At 53.6% G+C, this 24,017-nt stretch overlaps 1 protein-coding gene across 1 annotated transcript in view; it reads left to right on the forward strand.

Moving 5' to 3' along the window:
• Window positions 1–24,017, forward strand: part of Kcnn3 (potassium calcium-activated channel subfamily N member 3) — a 151,165-nt gene that overhangs the window by 112,675 nt on the left and 14,473 nt on the right. The window contains exons 4-5 of the mRNA XM_046421881.2: window positions 16,443–16,584; window positions 23,479–23,589. Coding sequence (XP_046277837.1) covers window positions 16,443–16,584; window positions 23,479–23,589 — 253 coding nt within the window. The remainder of the gene's footprint in view (window positions 1–16,442; window positions 16,585–23,478; window positions 23,590–24,017) is intronic.

Genomic DNA, 24,017 nt, shown 5'->3' on the forward strand with positions numbered 1-24,017 from the left:
ATTGAAGAGTTGTGTATGGCTGCAGGGGGGACTGAGTCGGGGAAAAGAGAAGGAAGAAAGAACGTAACCAGGGATTTAGTTGAGTTTTTTCTTCCGTTTGGGGTGTGTGGTCATTTTACAATTTTTTTTTCTTTTTTTGAGAGCATGCTTTCCAGTTTCTAGGAAAAAAAATGATAGTTGTTACGAAAGAAAAACAGTGGTTTTTTTTTTTTAAGTGGGAAGCCGTTTCCTGTTATTGGGTACAGTTGAAACAGCCCCATTGGAGGCCACGTGTCAGTTTTCGGGGGTTCGGTGGGGCTTGGTGACAGTCTGTACTTTTTCTGAGAAAAGAAATATCAAAATTAACCCAGGAGACACCTGTGTTGTCAAACTCGCAGAGAAGTCAGCGCGAGCACAGTTCACTGGGTAACGGCTTCATAACGATTTCGTCAAATCTAACACACAAAATTGTTTGTACTTAGTTGCCAGCCTTCTTAATTTGGCCTGTTCTTGTTTATAATTTAAATGATGGATTTCATTTAGGGAATGAATATGTCTTGAGGCTTTTCATTATCTCAGAGAACAAACCTAAGATTTATCTATGTATTTATATTTATTTATAAAGTCCCCTGAGATGACCTGCCTGAGGCCAAACGGTGCTGAGCCGTAGGTGGGACGAGGCTGAGCCAGGGTCTCAGATCACTCCCAATGGGCACCGTCCCAGCCGATGCTCGGAGGAGTCCTTTGTAGTACTAGCTCCATTTCACAGATGGAGAAACTAATCAGGTGGATACGGTGCCCAGCTAGTAATCAGGTGGCTGGTCATCATCTTTTACCAAATCGAGGGCACTCTGACGGTTCACTGCCTTCCAGTCTCCGCCTCTTCTCCTGTGCACAGCAAAAGAAGTGAGCGGGCGGGAACCATGTTCCCCCTATAGGAAGGGGCAGCAGAGGCTTTGGGAGCGGTGTGAGCCGGAGGCGCTTTCACCTGCCCCACTCCCGGGCCGGCTCCAGGGCTTCTGTGGCTCTCGGGGCAGCCCACCTGAGCATCCTGCTGTCCTGGGCCCTACTCTGTGGAGACCCTTCCCTCTCTGATCCCTGTGGTGCTGGGAGATCCCAGAGCCCAGGGCTCTTAGGTAACGTGCAAATGGCCTGCGGCTCAGGTGAGCTGACTGTGCTGGCCGCCGAGGCCTGGGTTTCGGAGGACAGTCGTGTTTCCCGGAAAGCCCACGAGTCGTGCCCCTGCTTTAGAGGCACTTAATAAAACTCAGGCATCAGGTACAAGCAGACGCCAGAAGAAGGTAGGTGTCTACCCAAGGCATCGTCACCACACCATTGTCATTGTCACGGCCTCATCTCCAGCGGATTTGACAGAAGACGAAACCCGGAGGCCTCTCCAGGGCTGTCACCCGACGCCGTCCTCCAGGTCTGCTGCGCTGTCTGGCTCCTGGTCTCAGTGAGTCGGTCCCCGCATCTGTCTGCTTTGGCACCTGGTGCAGCTGCCGGCTCTCGTCCTGCTCTGTCCTTCTCTACTCCAGGGTCCAGCCCCTCTCCTTTGTCCCCTGGCCATCTCTTGCCTCCGGACTCTCAGAGGGGGTGAGGTTTTCAGGCAGCAGCGTCTGTTGCCTGGCAACATGTAACAAGCGTCTCCCGTGGTGACTGCTCCTCCAGAACAGAGCTGGGCCTGGGGACCGAGAGCACGGGGTCCGGGGGCCTCTGTGGGGTCCTGGGCAGGGGGAGAGGAGGGGCCGGACACAGGCAGATTGGCTGCCGTGGGGCCTCTGAGCAGGCCCTTCTTACCTTCTTCCCACAGTGGTCTTGGCAGAGGACTTGCCCCCCCAGTTCTGTTCCAGGGTCCCTGGTGGTCAGTGGTCAGAAGTCCTACGTTAGGGGCTGTTCAAGGCTCTGTCACCTGCCCGAGGCTTGGCCAGCCCTGAGCCGAGCCTGGCTGGGTCCCGTCCTGTGGGCTGCCGCAGGCTTCTGTCTGCATCTGCAGTCACACGGTTCCCCTGGGACCGGGAGGGTGACAGGGAAAGGGGACAGAGTGTGACTCAGGAGACACCCAGCGATGGCGCTGGAAGGGTCCCCGGAGTTCACGGAGGAGGAAGCCAAGCTGCAGAGACGAGAGGCGACTTGTCCAGTTCTCCAAGGGCCACAGCAAGGTGGGGGGTCTGAGCCCCAGCAGGGAGCAGACCCCGCAGGGCCACGCGATGGTCCCCGGGGGCTAGAAAGAGGCCGCCCATCAAGAGAAGCACCCTGGTCTTGAGACAGCTGGCCCATGGTGCCCTCCGTTCCTGATCCAAATAGCATGTCACCTCAGGGCTACGGGAGGCCCCAAGACTCGGTGACTCCGAGGGACGGGGCTGGCCCACCGGGAACTCCCGCTGGCCTTCGATACTGGGCCAACGGCTTTCCTCTTGCTTCCCTAAAAGGCCAACAAAGGGGAAGAGTCCCAACCTTCTGGGCTGATGCCGCGAGGAGCGTCCACTCTGTGGGAAGGACCCGGGCGCAGCCACTGTGTGCTTCCAGTGATGCTTGTCCCACCAGGAGGATGTGGGGCTGCCCCTCGTGAGTCTGTGCTGTGGCTGCTGGGTCCACCGTCGACCACTCTCCGTCCTGTGTGGGCAACACGGGAGGACGACCCAGTTCTCCAAGGACCTCAGCTGCTCGGGGCGGGAAGGGGTCCTCCCACCCATGGGCTCGGGCCCCCATCTCTCGGAGGAGGACCCGGAGGCCAGAGTGACGTGGCTTAGCACCGGGGGCTTTGCCCTGTCCCCTTGGGCCCTGAAGAGGAGGCGAACACTGCAGATGGCTGGCTCCACTCGTCTTGCTCTTTCTTTTCCTCCAGCAAAGAATTCCTCCGTTACTAGGAAGTCCAAGGCTGAGGGCAGCCTGTCCCCAGCCAGGTCCCTTTCTTCTGCTCCCAGGGCTGAGGAATACCCAGGCCCGTCCCGGACCCTCTGGCTGCTTCGAGAACTTGGAAATCCCTCCCACCAGGAAGCCCCTGTGGTGGGGGCGGTGGAGCGGGTGCCCGGCCCCACTCCTTTCTCCACGTAGCCCTGAACCTCAGCATAAGGGTTATTTCTGATGCATTCCAGAACTTTCCATTCAATCATGTCGGCCAAGGTCTGGGTGACTTGGCTGTGAGGGACAGGGAGGCCTGGACCAGGTCCCGAGGACCTCCCTCTGCCCTGCTCCCAGACTCGGTCACCCTTTGCTTGGCCAGAAAACAGGGCAGCGCGGCTTTCTGGACCCTGGCCTGAGGGAGGAGGCCAGAGTCCGAGGCAGCTCAGCCTCTGGGGGGCTGCTTGTGGTCAGGAGCGTCCCACGGTCCCTGGAGCCCCACAGCCTTGTCCCCTGGACCAGGGCCCCTGGGTGGATGTCCCTGTCCTCGGGCAGACTCTCCCCAGGCCCTCCACTCTGACCTGTCCTCTCTCCAGGATTCCCCAGGGGCTGCTTTCAGCCAGTGCAGAGTTGGGGTTCCTCCTACTCACCCCGATGTGTGGGGCTCCTCCTCAGCACCCCCTCTTTCAGGAACAGGGGAAGCCCCCCACTAGAGCTCCTGTCTCCCGTCCGGGAAGCCCTGAGCTCTGGAAACAGAAACAAGAGAGCTAACCCCACCTCCACCCCACCTGAACCTGCCCCCCCGGAGACTGCTGCTCCGTGTCCTCCACAACATCACCTGCCCCGCAAGCTGCCTGCTTTACATCCTCTTCGGAGACATAACCGAAGCAGAAGAGACCCTTCCTTCCTCTGGGGCTCTAGCCAGGACCACTGACCACGCAGCCCTTCCCTCCAGGGGGCGCCATGAACACTGAAGTCTTTGTGAATGGCATTCCCTGGGACTGCACAGTGCACAACCTACGCTTCGGAACAGGGCAACCCCAGCTCTGGATTTCTCCCCTGTGAAGCAAGTTCATTTTAATACGACCCAGGCTCCGATACCCAAGAAAGGAAGTTCCCAGAAATCTCTCCACTCAACCTCCCTGGCATCCTGTCGTCAAGCCCAGGGATGCAAATCGGGACCGACCCAAGCTCACACTCTGCTCTGCCACTCAGTCTCTGTGCAAATTCCCTAACCTCACTGAGCCTGAGTTTCCAACTCAGGAAAAATGGCTAACAATCCCAAATCTTGTTTTTGCAAGGATTCAGTGAGATAATGCACATCAAGGTGTAACCCGAGTGGCACATGGTTGGCGCTTGATAAATGATGATGATGGTTATCTCTTATAATATGGTTGATATCCGGTTCCGCCTACCTCGAAGAGATGGTCCCAGAAATAAAATGAGATGAGAAATAGATCATTCCTAAGATCTCTGAGGAAGTATTTCACAAGAATCCCAACTACTTTATTCTTGTCTCTGTCTATAAAAACTAAGCCATGTGAAGCCTCTTGGCTTCCGAGTCACGCTCTGTGACTGATGGCGGGTGTCAGGAAGAGGCTCGGCCGAGAGGGAGGAAGATCACAGGCGGCAGACCGGGGCCCTGGGCGGGAGGGAGAGGCCAGGTTTACCGTCACCTCCCCCAGGCCCTCATTCCCCACGGTTCCTCCAGCAGATTGGCTGACCTCCTCCTGGTGCCCGCCGGCCTGGGCGGCACTGCCCGTGGAGAGGTGCAGGCCCAGGAGCAAGTCAGACGCTGTGCTGAGAGGTGACAGGGAGACGCGTGGAGCTGAAGACCCCTGTGCGGTGCCCGGGGGTCCCCTTGATCCAGCAAGGCTGGGGAGGAGGTGATTTTCTGGGTGGGAGGGGACTCCAGGGAAAGGGACCAGCGTGGGCAGCGCTGGAGACAGGGGAGAGGGGTTGGGAGAGGCAGGCAGGCCCTGGACACGGTCTAAGGAGTTAGGCTAAGGCGCCTCCGTCCCCGCCAACAGTTCCCCGCCTGATTCCTGATTTCTTAACTCTGGTGATGCAGGAGAGGTCTGGTCAGACGACTGGCTTCTGCTGTCATCGTGCCCCAGGACAGAAGTCATTGCCACCAGGCTGGCTGGGCCCAGCCCTCCTTACTGCGGAGGAGAGCCAGAGTGGTGCCGTCAAAGCACAAGAAGCCAGCTGTCCACAATGGCAGTCCTTCAACTCCTTGGTGTCCCGGAGGGAGAGTCTGTAGACCCCAATGTGCCTCCCCATGGAGGCCGGGCTCGTCCCTCCTGCCTCCCTGCATTCTAGGCCGGGGAGCATGGGTGGATTTGGAGCAGGGAGGGTCTTGTGTTTGGGAAGGAGTTCCCTGACTGCAGTGCAGAGGGGGGCCTGGTCGTGAGTGTCCCCAAGGATACCAGCTGGGGAGACTGTTGCGGTGATACACCAGGAGCCCGGTTCCCCAGGACCAGGGTGTGGGGACACAGAGCGAGGGCAGCTCTGTGGAGCTGGAGGACCCAGAAGGGAAGGGAAGCTGGGGACATGGAGAGGGGGCCTCACCTCCCCGAGGCTGCACCGACGGTGGCCAGGCTGGGACCAAACCCCACGCGGGCTCTCGGCCGGCACCCTCTTCGCCACCCCAGACACCGCGGGAGACGTGCCTCCCTGGGAACGTGCTTCCTCCAACATATTGTTTTTCTCTCCATTTTCATGCATTTTATTAAACATTTCCAAATCAGGAAACATGGAAATATTTTTTAATAAGAAGAAAGAAAACATTACAAATTGAGAAGCTGACTCGGAGGGTTTGCCAGATGAGCCATCTGGTCTTTAATTCAATAACCATCCTGAAAGGTCTGCAGCGCTCGCCTCCGAGAAGAAGACGGACTGAGGAGGGAACGCAGCCGGTCTCCCTCCGAGGCTGCCTCCTTGGCTCTGAGGGGACCAAGAGGCCCCGGAGAAGGGACACTCGGCTGTGGGGAGGTGGCATCCAGCCGTGTGACACCAGCGAGTGTCAGACTCTTCCCTAGCTGGTCCAACGTCTCCCTGGGGAAATGCTAAAGGAGACAAGGTGCCGTCACCTCTGCCAGAGAAAGCCACACCAGCCAAGCACCGAGTTCACAGAGACAGAGCAAGCCGGCTTGTGGCTGGCACGTCACGGCTGCGAGTTGGAGCCGCAGAGTTCTGCTGGTACCGGTTTCTCTCCTTTCAAAAATCTCTGGAGGCCTGGCACCTGGGCTGTGGGCTCCTGTGGCTGGAAATAAAGGACTAGATTCAGATTGGCCTCGGAAAAACCGCCAGGCTGTCACCTGGAATTACCTGGTCTAGGGGAACCATCTCTAAATTCAAAGCCAGCTTCTAAAAATTAGGGACCCACTCTGGAGGGTAATGTCTGTCATCAAGGCCTGTGACCGAGTAGATCGTGGTCAGCCCCGGGTCTCCGAAGCCTTTTATCTCATTTTTAAAATGTCTATGAAGGATATTGTTTTTAGAAAAGAATTTATTTTTTGCTTTTATATGGATTCACCCTGCAGCTAGAATAAGCAGTAATGGCCTTGAAGTCCCCCTAAGCCACTTGTTCCTCAGTTAACTGAATTTCAATAATGCTGTTTCACACACCTACAGCATCTCTCGAATGCTTCTAAGCTAAGGTTCATAATGCCCTTTAAAACGGCGATTTCACCCCATTTTCTCCACCAGGCTGGAATCACGTGGTCCTGCATGCAGGACATTTGGTGATTAGGAGCTGATGATGTGGGGGACGAGCACAAAGGCAGAAGCAGGGTTGGGAGTGTCACTCCTTTCGTGAGAGTATGTACCCTCCTAATCCCGGCTGCTAAGGGCTGGTCACACAGCCTGCTGGCCAGGGCCGAACAGGGACTCCGCCAGCCTGTCTGGTCCCTGCCAGGGCACAGATACCCTGCTCCTGCAGCTGCCGTTTCTAGCATCAGAAAAACAAAAGTGGAGTTGAGCGCCCATCTCCCCCCGGCCCTGCTGTGAGGAGCAGGGAGGTCGGAGATTCTCCCGGGCTCCCCCTGGCTTCGCTGTAAGATCAGGGTGACAACCCTTGACCCGTGGCTGCTGACCAGGACTGACCAGGAGCGTTCGTGCCCGTCTTCATCCTCCCCCTAACCGTGTTTACTGGGCAGTGGGGACACGGAAGGCAACAAACCAACAGCCTCTCCTTCTTGCCCCTTGAGGCCTAATGGAGGTTGACGTTCAACAAACTCAAAACAGGAGCCAAATGGTGATACTTGCTGGGGACGGGGAGCTGGGGCGTGGGTAGCGCCGTTACCGGGGGTGGTCAGAGCCTCCCGATGAGCCTGGGGACGAGGCCCCCGGAGGAGCTGTAGGGCTCCGAGAGGACCCAGGGGTCAGGGATGCTCTTTAGGCTTGCGTAGCCCCGTGGGGACTTTGCCTTTGGATGTGACAGATTCGGGACCGTTCATCTTACCCTTTGAAAGGCCTGCTGTGGTTGCTGTAAAGAGACCAGGCAGGGCAGGGCGAGGGTCGCACAGGCAGACGCAGGGAGGTCAGTTAGGCGGCCACTGCTGAGATCCGGGAGAGAGGACGGGGGCTGGAGCCGGCCAGGGGACGAGGGCGTCTGACTCTGGAGATCTTTTGAAGGTGGAGCAGGCAGGCTCTGCTGGAGATGGGTAAGGGGCTCAGGAACAGAAGGTTCAAAGGAAAACTCTTCCTACACGAAAGTGTGCGCGGCCTGCTCCCCCTTCATGGCCCGTATGGCTGTCCTTGTCACTAGGACAGAGCCTTGGGTGGGAGGCTCTCTGAGAGGCAGTCACATGCCTCTATCAGTGTCACGCATCGATGGCTGACAGGCCCTTCCACTTTCGCTCCTCCTTGCCACAGCCTCCTGAGATGGGCAGAGCGGACACCATTACACCTGCTTCCCTGAAGAGAGGACAGTGACAGGACTTGTTCAAGGTCACGAAGCCATTAGGGTGTGAAAGGCAGTCTGTGGACTCCAGATCCTGTGTCCGCTCAGCTCTGCCAAGACGAAACATATCCACTAAAGATGGTAATCGCACACAGCCAACATTTCTTTTCTTTCTTTTTGAACCAGGGATTGAACCCAGGGCCGCTCAACCACTGAGCCACATCCCCAGCCCATTTTTAATATTTTATTTTGAGACGGGGTCTCGCTATGTTGCTTAGGGCCTCCTGAGTTGCTGGGATTGCGGGTGTGGTCCACGCGTTTCTTTAGACCCACTCTGTTCCAGACACTGTTTTAATTGTTTGAGGGGAACCTGTTCACGTCACCCTCGTAGGAGCTCAGGGTGGGGTCATTCAAGGATCATCCTGTTTACAGGTGGGGAAACTGAGGACAAGGTTATGGTTGTATCATGCGGATACTAAGGGGCCAAACTGGACTCACACGTAGGTGGTCTGACCTGGAGCCTGGGCGTCTAACCTTGGCCCCAGGTGGCCTGTGGTCTTAGTGCGAGGGCAGCGGGAGCAGAGACCCAGTGGTGTTGGGGTTAGAGGCAGAGCCCACTTTGGTTGGGCAGGTGGTGATGGCGATTAAGTTGGGTCTTGAAGAGTCAGTTAGAAGGAACAGGGAGGACATGGCAGGATGACAGGAACCAGAGAGGCCTACGCAGAAAGCAAGCTTGCAGCACCGCAACCCCGAAGAAGAGGTCGGAGTGAAGGCATGGCCAGAGTGGGAGAAAGCCAGACAGCCAGCTCTCGAGATGCCCAGACGGACAGTGTTCCAAGGAGGGAAGCACGGCGGGGCCAGAGCACCCCCAGAGATCAAGCCAGGTTCATGTCGGTTTCTCTGTTGAAGGACTTAGCAAGCTCCGTGGGCAGGGGGCTGCCCGCGCAATCCTGAAGATCCACTGCAAGTCCATCTGGGTGGAGTCCTGCCGACGGCCTGGCTTGACCCCCTGCTCCTTCCAACTGACCAACTAGACCCAAGACAAATGGCTAAGCCATCAGATGGCTCAGATCTATTAGGTCTTTTACAAAAAATTCACTTTCAGAAGTGTTTAGGCTCCTTTGGAAAAGGAAGAAGAAAAGGCCGTCCGCTGGCTTCACTGGGGCATATTTTCTGTCACCCTGCTGCTGTAACAGGTCACAGCGAGTGTCAAGAAGCTGAGTTCTCATTAATAGTGAAGACTGACTCCAAGCCCAAGGAATTTGGCAGCCACTTTGACAAAAGTGAACTGTTGTGACAACAGCTGAGGTCACTTTAGCCTGCCTCACTGAGTTAGGGCAGCAAGCCTCGCCCCCCCAGGGGACAGGGACAGGCCAGGCTCATTCCACAAGCATCGACTGAGCATCTGTTATGTGTTAGGTCCCGCGAAGGTACCCAGAAGAGGGTCAGGAGGACTCATCCGTAACTTTAGGGTTAGACGAGTGGTCCAGTAGGACAGAATGGAGAACCCAGGAATGGCGCCCCTTCCACGTATTATCTATAACCAAGGACGGTCCATTAAGTTGACCTGGGGTCATTGGATATCCATATGAAAAAAAATAATAATAAACTTACCCTACACACACCACACACAAAATCAATTCCAGGTGAATTAAAGACTTCAGTGAGAAAGTCAACCTCTTAAAACATTTAAAAGAAAGTCTCATACACCCAGGTAAAGAAGGACTTCTTTAAAAATCATGAAAGGCAGTAATCATAGATGAAAAGAATGATAAATTCAACCACAGTAAAATTTTAAACTTGTATTCCTTGAAAATCCTATAAAGAAAATAAAAAGACAGTGCAAACTAGAATAAGACATTTGTAACACATAACCCAACAAAGTTCTTGTTATTTAGAATATATAAAACTTTAAGAATAAATAGAAATAAGACAAAAACAAACCAATAGAAAAATGGCTTTCTGAAGAAAGGATGCATAACAAACATATGAAAGCACACTCGGACTTTTACAATGGAAATACAAAGTAAAAACATGGAGAGGTATCAGCTTATCCACTAGGTAAGCAAAAAGTTAAAATCAGATGATGGCAAAGGTTCGTAAGGATGTGGAGAAAGAAGGACTCTTATCCACTGCTGAGGATGCGTAATTGGTATAGACATCTTACAAACAGTGTGACTTTTCCAAATGAAGTTAAATATGCGCATGCCCTACGAGTCGCGAATCTACTCGTAGGTGTTTGTCTTAGAGAAACTCATCCCATGCATGAACTATGAGTAGGCATGTTTGCAGCAGTACTGCCCATTACAGGAAAAACCTAGAGAGCAATCAAATATTCCTCAATAGAAGAATGAAGGAATAAGTCCTGGGATATTCATATGATGAAATATAGTCCAGGCATGAAAATACACTACAGTCACATATGTCAACATGTATGTAGATTGAAAAAAAAAAAGAGTTCACTGTAATGGTTATCTATCGCTGCAGAATGAATTACCCCAAGGCTTAGCAGGTTAAAGCAACACACATTGACCATCTTGTGATTGTTATGGGTCAGGAGTTTTGGTTGACTGGCTCAAGGTCTCTTGTGAGATTGCAGTCACACTGCTGCCCAGGGCTGTGGTCTAATGTGAGGCTTGACTTAGTATCACTTCCAAGGTCACTGTGGTCCCTTGCTATGTGGGCGTCTCCTCCAGCTGACCTCAGGACATGGCTGGTGGCTTCTCCCAGGGAGAGAATCCAAGAGAGAAACGAGTAAGAGATGACCCGAGGCGGAAGCCACAATCCTATTATAACCTTCTGAAGCCACAGTCCATAACTTCTGCCATGTTCTATTTTTTTAGAAACAAATTACTAGGTCCAGCCCACATTGAAAAGGAAGGGATCACAAAAGTATGAGAATGCTTCACAAAGGGAGGGGTATATTGGAAAATTCAGAAGCTGCCTACCACATTCCTGTAGCGTGACTTCATTTTTGTGGAGTTCGGAAATAGAAAATGGAATTATGAATGATCTAGGCCATCGGAACCTGTGTGGAACATCATGAAGAGAAGCAAACGGCAGCCACGAGATCCAGGAGAAACCATCAGTGGGGGGAGGTGGGGGACAGGACTGGGGAGAACCTGCCGGCAGATGCCACAGGTTGGGGCCGCGAGCTGAGCCTGTGGGTGCTGCCTTTGGTTTTCTGCTCTGTGACTTGACCAGACGTCCCGTGGCTGGCTGTGTGTCTCGGATTCTCGAGGCTGTACCTGAGTAGACTTCTCGGTTAGTCATTTTGTAATATTTACTGTCTTCCCATTTATCCTTCTCCAGGGACATCTAATTTACCTCCTTTTGCTAATTGATCTCAGTGTTTCCCTCCACGTCTCTAAATGCCAGGCTTGTGCTGCTGCCTCTGAGGCACTGGTTTGGGGCGTTACCAGGCGCTTCCCTGGTGGAAGGTGGAGTCAGCCCCCCTCCTCCCCTCCCCCACTCCCCCTCCTCCTTTTATAATTACATCCTAATTTTGGTTAAATCAGTAATCAGTGTTTACATCACTCAGTCAACACTAATTGACTCTATTCATCGTTGAGCCTTGTAGTAAAATATGATAACTTTTCCTTTTCTGCACAACTTTTCGTGTTTTCTGGAGTTGTTAATTATCATGTTTGTTCATCTGCTTAGTTTTCTATGTATTTATCACTAATTTGAATCCACTCTGCTCTGGCAGTTATTTAAATCTCTTCTCAGGAAGTTCGGGGAGATGGGGCTGTTCATTTGGTCTCCTTGGAACCAGAGCCTTCCCGCGGCTCCATCTCTGGCTGCCCTTCACACCTGGAGCCTGGCTGTCCCCCGGGGACCTCCCACCCCAGCACCCTGAGCCCCCTCTGCCTCTGGACGTCCTCCCGCCCGCCCGTGTCCTCTTCCCCCTTGCCTTACTCCTTGGACTATTCACACAGGAGTGGAGCCGTACACTGCTGGGGCTTCCTGAGGAAGGATGTTGGGGAGGCAAACCTTCCAGAACATTCTACACCAGAAAATGTTCTCATTCTACCCTCCCACTTAACTAATGCTTTAGATGGCTCAGAATTCTGGTCTTCCTGGTTTGGAATTCTGATTTGGAAATAATTTTCTGAATTTTGAAGGCTTTATTCCATGGCCCTCCAGCTTCCAGTGTTGTAGTGAAGAAGCCCAGAGTCATTCTAATTTCTGATTCCTTGTATCTGACCTCTCTCCCCTCCCCCTCCCCCTCCCCCTCCCCCCTCTCCCCTCCCCCTCCCCCCCTCTGGAAGTCTGATAGGATCTTTTGGCCTTTGATTTAGCAACTCAGTGCTCTTCGATTCTGGGGAATTTGGGGAAACGATTTCTTTAATTATTATTTCTCTCCTTCTCTTTCTCCCCCACCTCCTTCCTTTTCCTTTAAATCCTTCTTTCTGGAACTACTATTACTTGAGTGGGTAGACTGAGTCTGTGATTTTCTCATACCTGGTTCTCATTTTCTTTCTCCCTTCATCTTTTCCTGCCTTTGGGGAGACTCGTTTGATTTATCTTCCCGTCCTGCTAAGGAGACTGTTCTTTGTAGAGCATTCCATTCTTGTCTCATGGGTCCAGTGTCTTATTTTATCTCTCTTGTGTTAATTATAGAATTTTTTTCCCCTTAAGAGTTCCTTTCTGTGAATGATCTGCATCCTATCTAGAGTCCTTTCTCTTTGTTTGTGTTAATTGACTGCTTTGGTCTGTGTCTTTAATGTTAGAGACTTCCTCGGATGTCTGGGAATTCCTGGTTGCTTGCTTATTTTTTCAAGTAGAGGACTCCCAGTCCCACTGATCCCTCAAATCTACAAGGGATTTGAGGTAGCAGAAGTATACGTATTTGTTTAATCCACCATTTTTGCTCAACCATTCAGTCTCTTGTGTCTGTTTTATTTCGTAATGTTAGAAAGTGGGGAAAAAACTGGCCCATGCCCCGAAAGATAAATGAATAACTACAGCAATTACTCTTGAGCTCAAAGAAAAACTACATCTTTTCCTCCTCAGCCCTTTAAAGAAGTGGAACTATTCCCCCTCCTCCCCCCAAAAAAAATTCTCTATTGCAAAAAATAGCACGAGATTAGTACGTGAGTTTGTGACATGTGTAAACCACTCTAAAATTGTGAATAGGTTTAGAAACATTTTCTCCCTCCTCTCTACTCCCACAGTCCTGAATCACCAGCCCGGCTTTCTCGCTCATCACTTCCTGCTTGGTGAGTTGCATGCATGTCTTATCTCCACAATGACGCTCCAAGCCAGGGGACAGCAGGGGGCATGTCCACTCCACCTCACCTCTGCTCAGCCCCCACCAGAGGAGAGATCACTGGAGTCTGACAGTGAATGGATGGATGACCGGCTCAAGAGCTGTTTCTCCTCTCCCCAGCACACCCAGTTAGCACTAAGGGGATTTTATATGGTGAAGAAAAAAGAAGCCCCTAAGAACCTAAAGGAAATTTACAAAAAAAAAAAAAAAAAAAGAGCAGCAAATCATAGGTCCATTTTAAAGAGAGAGATATTATCTGTTGCTTTATAGTTAATCCCACTTGGATATCTAATCTCTTTGCCTCAGACTCCACTCCTGTGTGACTAGGATGATCATCATCCCAAAGGCACCCAGACAGGGAACACTAATTTAAGCTGCAAGATTTACAAAGAAAGGGCTGTGGAGATCCACGCACGCGGCCAGTCAATGCACAGGAGACAGGCCAGGAATCCACCCTGCTCCTGACTGTGTCAGGTTCTCTAGTGCTTCCCCGTGGGCACCTATAAACCTTCTAGGAGTCCCCCCATCTGACCTCTTCAGTGTCTGACACCGCTAGAAGAATCGTTCTCAGATACCGAATGGCCCGTGCCCCTTCTTCATCAATAACCTTGTGACATTTCTTTTGTCCCTGAATCAAATCCCTCTGCAGTCTACACTTCAGGACATCTCCATGGATGCTTTGCCATTCCCCGATGGGGGTCCTCTCCCACTGCACTTGTTAATCCAGACCCCTGCCTTTCCGTTAATCCAGACCCCTGCCCTTTCCTGGGGATTGTTTCTCAGACTGACATCTGCCCCTCCCAACCGCAGCACCCAGAGCCGACGCACCGTGAGCCCCTCCTCTGGGCCAAGCTCCGTGCTACTATTGCTCATGGGTTATTTTACTTCATCTCCCCATCAGCAAATCAGGAAAGTGAGTCACAGGGCCATGAAGGCGCTGCCCCACAGCCACTGAGCTCCAACTGCAATGCCCGCGAACCACGGCCAAGACTGTGGACGCTCCTCCCTACTAACCCACCTGGGCCTCCGCATCCTCAGACCTGACCCCAGGCTTGTTCTTCCAGAAAATATTCTTCTGATGAACAGAGGCCCTGGCTGTGGTTCTTATAGGCTGCTGGCTTGTAGCATGGGCTGCCGCCAAGTCTTCTCCCTCCTGTGTCCTGGCTCCCCACCCCACGCCACCACCACCCGAGTCTTACAGATTCTAAAGCCTGATTTCCCAGCGCAGCCTGAAAGCCAGGCCTGCCACCCCCTCCTCCCAGCACCCCTCCTCCCAGCACCCCTCCTCCCAGCATGCGGGATTAGGGGGCTGCATGGCCCAAGAGCCTGGCAGGGTAGGCCATCAGGGCGGGGCAGGCAGCTGACTGTCAGAACTGGGATGGGGCTGACCCACAGGGGCAGGCTCAATCCTGGGGGTCAGGGTTGGACACCCCGAGACTGTGCTTCTCGAGCATAGCTAGAGGAGCAGGCGTGGGCCAGCCTGGGGAAATGAGACCCACTGAAAGCATTCAGTCGGGGTCCTAAGGCAGCAGGAGCGAATCTGGGGAGCAAATGAGGCCAGGAGAAGGAGGCGGTAAGGCCATCTGCCCAGCGGTGCTTTGGGGAAGGGACGGCTGGTCCTCAGCTCTCCTCAGTAGCAGGCACCTCTCTCCTTGTGCAGACAGAGACGAAGAGGCTAATGCCACCCCCTCGTTGCTGTTTGAGGACTCAAGTTGGGGCTGCAGCTCATTGGTGATGCAGGGCCGGGCCCAGGTGGTGGGGGGCTGCCGTCTCCCTCCTGAGCTTTGCTCACCTCTTCCATTTGGCTACTCTGCCTCCTCGTTCCAGCTCCTCAAACGTCCTGCTGGCCACCTGCAGGCTCTCCTTCCCGGCAAGCCATGTCGTCTTGCCATTCCTCTGCCAAGGAACCGAGAATCGCTTCCAAGGCCTCTAAGACCAAATGCAAACTCTGGTCCTAGAATTCCAGGCCTTCCAATACCCGAGCACCAGTCTCTGAAGCCCTCTACTGCCTGTTCCTGGATCCCAGGTGTTTTCCTCTCACTAAAACTTCTTCCTTGGTCCCCAGGACACATGCCCACACCCTTGCCTCTCTGATGCTGAGTGGCAGAGTGAAAGGACATGGGCTGTGTCTCAGTGACTTCCTGTGTGCCCTTGGACAAGGCTCTCAGCATCTCTGTGCTTCAAGTTGCTTACCTATAAAATGAAGGATGTGAGGATCAGAGGGGTTGTGTTCAAAGTGTCAAGCAAACAGTAGGTGCTCAATAGATGGTATCCATTGTGTTGTGCTCTTGATGTTCCCCAGTGGAGGCCATCCTCCACCTCCTTTCTGACTTTAGCGCTCCTGCCTCCATCCAGGCCCATTTCCACATAAACTTGAACCTACAGCGGTCAGGAGAGGAGCCCTTGGTAACCACAGGGCCAGACCCTGTGGGGCTCAGCAAACGCTGAGGACAATAGCTACTGCTGCCACCATCAGACTTGTCCCAAGTACTTCATGGGCGTGAATTCCTGTTGGACTCTGGGTAACTGCATTCTGTAGATGAAGGTTCCTAAATAGCTTTCTGCTCTGTCCAGCAGGTGGGCCTGGTCTCCCTGGAGATGATGGCAACACCTTAATTTTTGAAGGAGGACACGTACAAACCGTGGCGGGCACCTTCTCTGATTCACCCTCGTGTGCTTGGGTCAAGTTCATTAACTTCTCCCCTTTGTCCCCAAGGTGCCTCCTGCACCCACTTACTGTGCCCTTCTGTAAACGCCAACACCCTCTCCCGGGCTGAGCGCCCCCGGGGTGGAGGAGAACCAGGGGGGGGCGTGGGTGTCCAGGCGGAGGAAACAGTGGCCCCGTTGGTTCTTCCCAGGGCAGCCCCGAGACCCTGAGTAGCTCAGCCAGGCAGCCTGTGCCTCTGTGGGCCCACGGCCCCCTCCCACAGGCAGCTGGAGGAGAGCCCTGGTCCCACGGCCTCCCTCCAGACACACGGAGATGCAAGCCCTGGAACCCGTCAGCTTTCTTAGGGGACATCACTAAGGGCGATTTTTCCGTGGTTTCTTTTTTGACAGTTTGCCTTTCCAAGAGCTCCTGATTTCAGAGTAGTCACATCCACAGACATTTCACTGTCGGCCTGGAGGGGAGAATCGAGATTTCATTTCTGCCTGATTTCATCCAAGGCTAGCCTACCAACGCTAAAGAGATGCCGATGACGTGGGACACATTATGACAGAACACTTTGCCTCTGGGACCTGGCTTGTGCAGATGGGGTGGGAGGGGACTAGAGGAGGGGGTAGCTGCAGGCAGAACCTGGGGGGTCACAGCAGCAGCTCCGTGTCACCCTCACGGCTGTGTCCTCCTTAGCAAAATACCTCATTTCCTCCCCGTCTAGGCTCCCGCGGTCTCTGCTCAGGCCGTGGCGGTCCCCCCACTAACCCCTGTCTTCCCTTCGGCAGGTACCATGACCAGCAGGACGTGACTAGTAACTTTCTGGGTGCCATGTGGCTCATCTCCATCACATTCCTTTCCATTGGCTACGGGGACATGGTGCCCCACACTTACTGTGGGAAAGGTGTCTGCCTCCTCACCGGCATCATGGTGAGTACCGCCTCTGCCCGTGACCCCACCCTCACAATGGGCCACAGAGCTGACCCCTTTACTAGAACGCAGAGGGGCCTTCCCACCTGGGGTGCGCGGGGGGCCGCCGCGGGCTGACAGGCCTACGTGCGTGGCCCCTGTGCAGAGAAAGGCCGAGGCGCCCTCTGGACGGTGTCTCCGCTGTCCCCTTTCTTTGCTAAGGTAGGAACGAGGTCCTGGTTTCTGACCTCAGAATGAGCTGGGGGAAGCTGGTCACTGTTTGGACCCTCGCACTCGCCTCCACTAAGCCTCAGAGCTCCAGCGAGCTGTCCTCCTTCCTGTCCCTCAAGTGCCATAGGCTTTGACACCATTTTGAATCAGTTTGAGCTGGAATTCACAGAAGCAGGGGTTGGGGAGAATGCATTGAACCAGCCTGAAGGGACCTGTGTCCTAGACTGTGTTGGCCACCAGCCTGGGCCCTGGTGTGGCCATGGGGCCCTGGGCCAGCTCTTGACCTACAGAGGTGCTAGACTCTGAGTGCCAAGTCCTTTCTAGCCCTGGCACCTGGCTGGACGCACCCCTCCCCAGGTGCCCAAGGCATGTTTCCCGTGGCCAGTTGCCCTTGCCAGCTTCACCCCAACCCATGCCCTGGGAGACACGTGGGTCAGGCCCATCTCAGGGCCACTGTAGCATGCTGAGTGGGGGAGTGAGAAGAGGGTCTGAATTTGCTGGACCAGGGGCTCACCCGTTGAACCCAGCACTCCGAGGGCAAGGTGGAGATGGAGGGCCTGCCCTGTCCTTCTTGCTGAGGCCCAAACAAAACGACTTATGAGAAAGTGCTTGGTGAATAATGAGCAGCCACTCACTTGGTCCGTGTTGGTGTCATCCCCGGTGTCCCCTCCCTCGAGAGCTCTGCATGTGCTTTGGGTGCGAGACAGGCGGCCACAGCCTTTGACCTCCACCCGAGAGGTCAGTGGTGAGGCCCTCTTTTCAGGAGAGAAAACCAGGGCTGGAAGAGGAAGGTGCCCCTCTAAGCCAGGGAGGCCCTGGGGGGGGCGGCAGGGACAGGAGGATGGACTGGACATTCAGGACTCAAGGCAGGTGCTCCAGCTCTCTGCCGGCAGCTTGCTCTGCGCCCCTCCTGCGGCCGGGAGCGTCCTCCCTTAGAGACCCTCCAGTCTCATTCCTACCCCTGCTGCTCCCAAGGGACAGGACAGTGGCTCTTCTGTGAGCTCGGTGACTCCTTTCTGCAGTAGGAAGGGAGAACCCAGCTCTTCCTGCAGGGTCCCAGTTGACTCCTCACCTGTACCAGGGCCTGTCCCTGTTCAGCCTGGTGGCCTCGTGGGGCTGAGCGTGATGGACGGGCAGCCAGGCTCAGGTCACTGGGGGCAGAGGAGGCCCTGGCCACGGGCACAGCTTTCTCCTCTTTCCCGACTCTAATCCAGGGCAGGCCCACATTAGCAGGCGGCCCTGAAGGAACCATCAATGACAGCGGCTTAGCCCCCAGGGCTGGGGTAAATCCTGGGTAAGTGGAAGGCTTCAGAACAAACACCTCCACGTCTGGCGCAGCGCCAACGGTCACCAGGAAACCAGGAAAGCTTCTTCCTACCAGAAAGGAATGAAATGCCACCTGAAGGCCAAAGCTCTCCTTCTGAGCACTGCTCCTGGGGCGTGGGCTTTGTGCCTCAGACCTGCTCTCTGGAAGGGCCGCTCAGGGCCAGGCTGCTAATAGGTGGATGGGCCCTGCGGGGAGCCTCTATTATTCTTAAATACCAGCCATTCTCGCTCTCAGCATGGAACTGACCCAGGCCATGTCCCTGGCTCCTGTCTTCTGTTCTGACAAAGAGCAGAGGACGAGACTCGGGACCCTTTGGCCTAAGTCTGCCTCTCCTTGGCAAGTGGTCTACAGTGGACTGCTCTGTCTTCCAGAACCTTCTATCACTGCCTGGGCCCATTGCATTCCTTGGAAGGAAATGTCTGTTCCTTGGGGATTGAGGTGGGGTCAAAGTGGAAAGAACTAACAGGTGGAGGAACCCCCACCTACCTCCCAAATTAAAAACACGGGCCTTTCATCCTCTCTTTCTTGACAAAGCCCGCTGCATGGATGTGCACTGAATGCAGACCGAGGGAGGCTTTTCCTGCTCATCCTCAGGATTTTTCTGTTTTGTTTTGGTTTTGCAGGGGCCTTGAACCCAGGGGTGCCCTGCCCCTGAGCTCTACCTCCAGCCCTTTTATTTTTTATTTTGAGTCAGGGTTTCATTAAGATGCTAAGGTTGGCCTCAAACTCGTGATCTGCCTGCCTCAGCCTCCCCAGGAGCCGCTCTGTGAGCATGTGTCACTGTGCCCAGCTCCTTGTCAAATGTTTTTACCCAGATTAAAATCAGCGGCTCGCTGGTGGCTTTTTCCCATCCAATGTGACTTTCCCGCTGAGTCACTCCTCGGAGGGGTTTGCCTTGCTGAGGACCCCTTCCCCCAACAGGATGTGTATCTCCGGATTATTATCGCCAGGGCCTTGACTAGAGGTAGGGCTTCCTGTTTGGTTGCCATGGAGACCACAGAGGCCAAGGCACGGCCTGCTCGGGAAGGAAACTGAAGGATTTGTGTGTGCAGGCTGGAAATGGTCTTAATCATTGTTTTCTCTTGGCAAACCCAGTAACGGTGTAATTATCAGCCATTAGGCAGGGTATGTAATTGTCTGGACAACTTGACATTGCTGGCACGGGCCTGATGTGTTCGAGACTGTTCCCCACAAAGGCGGCTACGTTGAAGTCCAGCGTCTTTCTGTACAGAATCTCCAGGATGAGTGACAAGGCCGGAGAGGGCAGTCGGCCAATGTTCAGTGCCAGGAGAGGAAAGGACAACCACCTTCGGTCTTTCGGTTCTGCAGGCATCTTGGGAGACCGTAGGACCCCCAAATCTGCTTGGTGGTTACTTTGTTTCAGTAGAGCCACTTCCTAGAGCTGGACGCCCTCCGTGGACCCTTCCTGAGTTAAGAACAAATAGACGCACGCTCCCAGTGTGCCCTTGGGGATGCTGAGCTTCCCCCGAGGGCTTCAGGAGAGATGTCTCTGAGCTCCACAGGAGAGCGTGATGAAATGGAAGGTAGCACCCACTGAGTCATTTGGGGGGGAGAACCAAAAGGGCTCAGGGAGACATCTGCTTAATGTCAGCTTTAGATGCGCCTCTGCCGAAACACCTTGGTTTCAAGCCGGTTGATGTTATTTTAGTTGTTACGTGGAATCTGTTGCAGCAACAGAATCCAACTGTAAATCCTCCCGGCTTCCCTCCTCCGTTTGTCACTTTCATTTATGTTTTATTTTATTTTATGCTTCTTTTCGTTGAGAACGCTGCATACTTCTCCCTTGGGATGCTTGTTTTTCCAGCTTTTAAGATTTTCCAGCTGGGAATGTCTCCTGGAAACAAGAAGCAGGAGGACTCGTAGGGAGGAGTCAGGCTCCAGATTTGGGTCCGAATCCATCAATGACTTCGGCACGTTATCCCTGCCAGACACCCTCTGTCCCCTCTCTCTCTGTGTCCCCCGCTCACCCATGTACCGTGGAAAGTTCTATCTGGGTGGTGGGCCCTCCCCACCCTCGCCGTGGGAATAGGAGTCGGGCCCAACAGACTCAGGGAACCCAGTTGAGGCCACCTGTGATCCAAGACTTGGCACATCTGAAGGCAGACGACTGGGTCATGGATTTGTCCCCCAATCTGACCCCATGGAAGTCGGGCCAGCAACTTCTCACCTCCTGCCCCACCCCGTCCTCTCCGCACATGCCCACTCTTCATTCTGTGCACAGTAGGGCAGCAGGAGCTCTCACGTGCTACAACTAACCAGGCCCTTGGCTGTTCACTTCGTAAAGCCAAGCTGCCTCGAAGCCATGTCTCACTCCCAGGTGGCTGGCAGGGCCCTGTCAGGTGGATAAGCTCATGGAAGTCAAAAGGCCCATAATCCTAAAAGGAACCAAGGTGGTAGGTGACCTTAGACTGGGGGAGGAGTGGGTCCTGGGGCACTGTCTTTATTTCCTCTAAAAAGTCCAAACGGGCCCTTCAGTTCTGCTTCAAGTCTTGGCTCCTCGCTCCGTCCTTTCTCACGCCCACCAGCCCGTCTATTTTTCTTATTTCCTCCTCCTGCCTCCCTCCATCTTCCGACCTTTGCTGTTCAGAAGGTGGCAGGACTTATTTCCAGTCTTAGTCTCCGTCTCTCCTTGCACCCTCCTCCCTTCCCTCGGCTCCTTCCCTTCCTTTCTCCTCTCTTCTCATCCCTCTCTCGGTCTTCTGTCCCTCCACCTTCGCCCAGAGAGGACCACTAACCTGGATCCCGTGACTCTGCCCATCACTCACTTCCTGAAGACGGCTGGCCGCCGACTCCATCTTACAAGGTTGCCTCTTAGTGGAAGCGATCACGTTTGCCGTCATGATCGGTGACCTCCTTCATTACATCCAAACACTGGTTCATCTAAAAGGAAAATAAAATCACAAGCCTTCATTGCTATCGATTCTAGTTGAGATTAGGGGTCAAGAAGGCAGTCTCCTCCAGAGAAATGTCCTCAAGAAAGTCTTGGCATCTTTTAGGTTGAAATAAATCGGCCTCTATGCAGAAATTCGCCTTTCTAGTTTGGGACAGATAATTCTTTAGGTAAGACACTTTGGCTTCTTAGGAGCCCCTTGTGTTCAACCACATAGTCTGTAGACCATGGCGAGGACCACAGAGTGCTCCCCAGAGACCCTGGGAATTTGAGATGGTGGATGGTGGATGCTTGTTTGATGACATTCCCGAGGTAGCATGGTAAGTAGGGATACTCTTCTTTGGGTCTTGTACCCCCAGCTTTCAGGGATGATTGAAGTGAAATTTAGTGTGGACGCAGGGAGATGAAGGAGAACAGAGCCTGGGGAGAACCCTCTCCAACGGATGTTCCATTTTTAACACTATGATACATCCCTCTTTGGGGGCTTTTGGCCCCAAGTGCTTTTGGAACTCCACATAAAGGCAAGACATGATACGGGGTCTGGTTGAGGGGAGAGGGAACACACATCCTCCCTGTAGGACATCTTCTTTTAAGCTATTTTTTGCTTTTGGAGGCCTGGCTAAATTGATGACAGCTACAGACCAGGCTGCCCAACTGTCCCTAGCCTCTGAAAATTGGGCACAGTCTCCTGCAAGTCACAGATGCCAAGAAAACTCAGCCGTCCCTGAACAAAGGAGGAAAACGAGGTCAGGAAAGGAAAAAGTTCACACAGACTTAGTTCTTTTCACTTTGCTGTGCTCAAAAGTGGGCTACCAAGGGCACCAAGAAACAGTCGATTGTCTTATTAGAAACCCTTGCAGGAGAGCAGAAGTCCCCAGCTCCAGCCACGCTGACCCCCACAGGAGCCAGCCTCTGTCAGCCACATGGAAGGAGGGAGAGGGAGAGCCGGGAGAGAGCGGGAGCTGATCTGCCCATGGGCAGCCCTCCCAGCTCTGTGCAGTGCCTTTGAACAACCTTCGTGTTAGCCAGACCTTGTGGTGCACACCAGCAATCCCAGTGATTCAGGAGGCTGAGGCAAGAAGATCCCAAGTTCAAGGCTAGCCTGGGCAATTTAGTGAGACCCTGTCTCAAAAAAGAATGTCAACTACAACAACAACAAAAAAAACCCCAAACCAGGTAGTTCCGTGATAGAGCACCCCTGGGTTCAACCCCCAGTACCCCCACCACCACCAAAAAAATTCTTGTTCGTGTCTCATACATTTCATTAGATTAGACCCTTGATGAACCAAAATGTCACTGATGGATTTCTTTAATCCAGGGACCTCAATCTGCTAAACTGGGCTCGGTGTTTTACTGTTGAAACTGGGATTACTATTTGGCATCTAGGGGATCACATTCTGGCTTTGATAAACTCATCGTCTCTTTACATAAGTGATCAGGGCAATGCCAATGTGCAGGAGAAGGCGGTATCTCTGAGGACAGTGCTGTCTTGCCAAGGACAGGGCCGACGTCCGCTGCCAGCCAGAGGATGGGGGTGACGATCTTCTCCCCCACCCCCAGTGCCTGCAGGCCAACGCGGAAGCACAGGGAAGAGCATTTAAAATCCCATCCGGAGCCTGCTGGAATGTGCCATTTCTTTTTCCTGTTCATTTTTTCCCGGTCAAGTGAACACCCAGAGGATCGGGAGTGAGGAAGCAAGCCCTGCCATTCTGTGGCTCAGCAGAACCCCGCTCCTCGGCCCGTGCTCCTCCATGCTCTCCTCCAATCTGAGCAGACGAGGACCGTTGTCCCGGAAACTCCTAAGGGTCTCCTGCAGGGTCACTCACACCCTGGTTGTAGGCAGACGTGTTGTCATTTTTAAAACCTCTGCATGATGGTGGATTCATGGGCCTCCTGGTAAAAGCAAGAAAGAACCCGTGCCTTGTGCTGAGTCACTGCCTCCAGGTAGAGAGACTCGGCTGCAGAGCAGACGTGATCATTCAGTGCCCACCCGCGTTCCCTCCAGGAGACAATCTGGGGAAGCTGTATGGCCTCTTCATTTGATTATCTTCAGGAAAACTCTCAGCCATGGTGCTGTGCCATATGGTCTTCTCTCCTTCTGGGCCCACTGGGCATGCAGGAGGGCAAGAGCGTCCGTGTGTGCCGAACCCTCTGTCTCCTGCTGCACTGCAAAACTAGCAAGAGACCTCTTGGCTATCCATTGGTTTCATTCCCCCAAAGCCTCAGCCCCATACAGCATTAAGGACTGGCTAGTTCTCTGAAAACTCCTTCTCCCAAGAGCTAACAAACAAGGGGCACTGCAGACTCCTTCTTGGTGGGGATATGAAGGCTCCGCAGGTTTGGGCGGTATGGGTGGCTCGGTCTTGTTCAGCCAGAGAGCTCGAGTGGGCAGGGTCTTACACCTTGCCTTTGAATGACCCTTGGTCCTCTTGATGTCCGCCCACAGGGTGCCGGCTGCACTGCTCTCGTGGTGGCCGTGGTGGCTCGAAAGCTGGAACTCACCAAAGCGGAGAAACACGTTCACAACTTCATGATGGACACTCAGCTCACCAAACGGGTAAGATGTCACTCCTCCATGTCTTCATGGGGATCTCGATAACCAAAGTGGAAGCCAGTTCCCAAGAAGATGGTCACGTGGTATGGATGAGGGTCACACTTTGGAGTGTCGAGGGAGTCCCAGGCGCAGACAGACAACTTCCACACAGGGGACACACTGTCTGAACGCACCGGGCTCCTGTCTTCCGTTAAATCACTGTGCATGGCTCAGGCAACCAAATAATCTTCCTGATAATTAGATCAATAGCATACAATGATGTCCCCGCCCCTGGCCTAATGGTGCCAAATAAATCACCCAGCATGATGTTTCTGTTTATGCTCAAATATTTTCATGATTCTCATTAGGAAGGGAAGTAGAGAATCTTGAAACTATATTGAAAATATATCTAAATTGAATCCTTTTTGTTGTTGTTGTTTTTTAAAGAATCA

The sequence above is a fragment of the Marmota monax genome, unplaced genomic scaffold (assembly GCF_021218885.2).
Source record: "Marmota monax isolate L192 unplaced genomic scaffold, Marmota_monax_Labrador192_F-V1.1 WCK01_AAM20220418_F8-fsc00108, whole genome shotgun sequence".
NCBI classification, from domain to species: Eukaryota; Metazoa; Chordata; class Mammalia; order Rodentia; family Sciuridae; genus Marmota; species Marmota monax.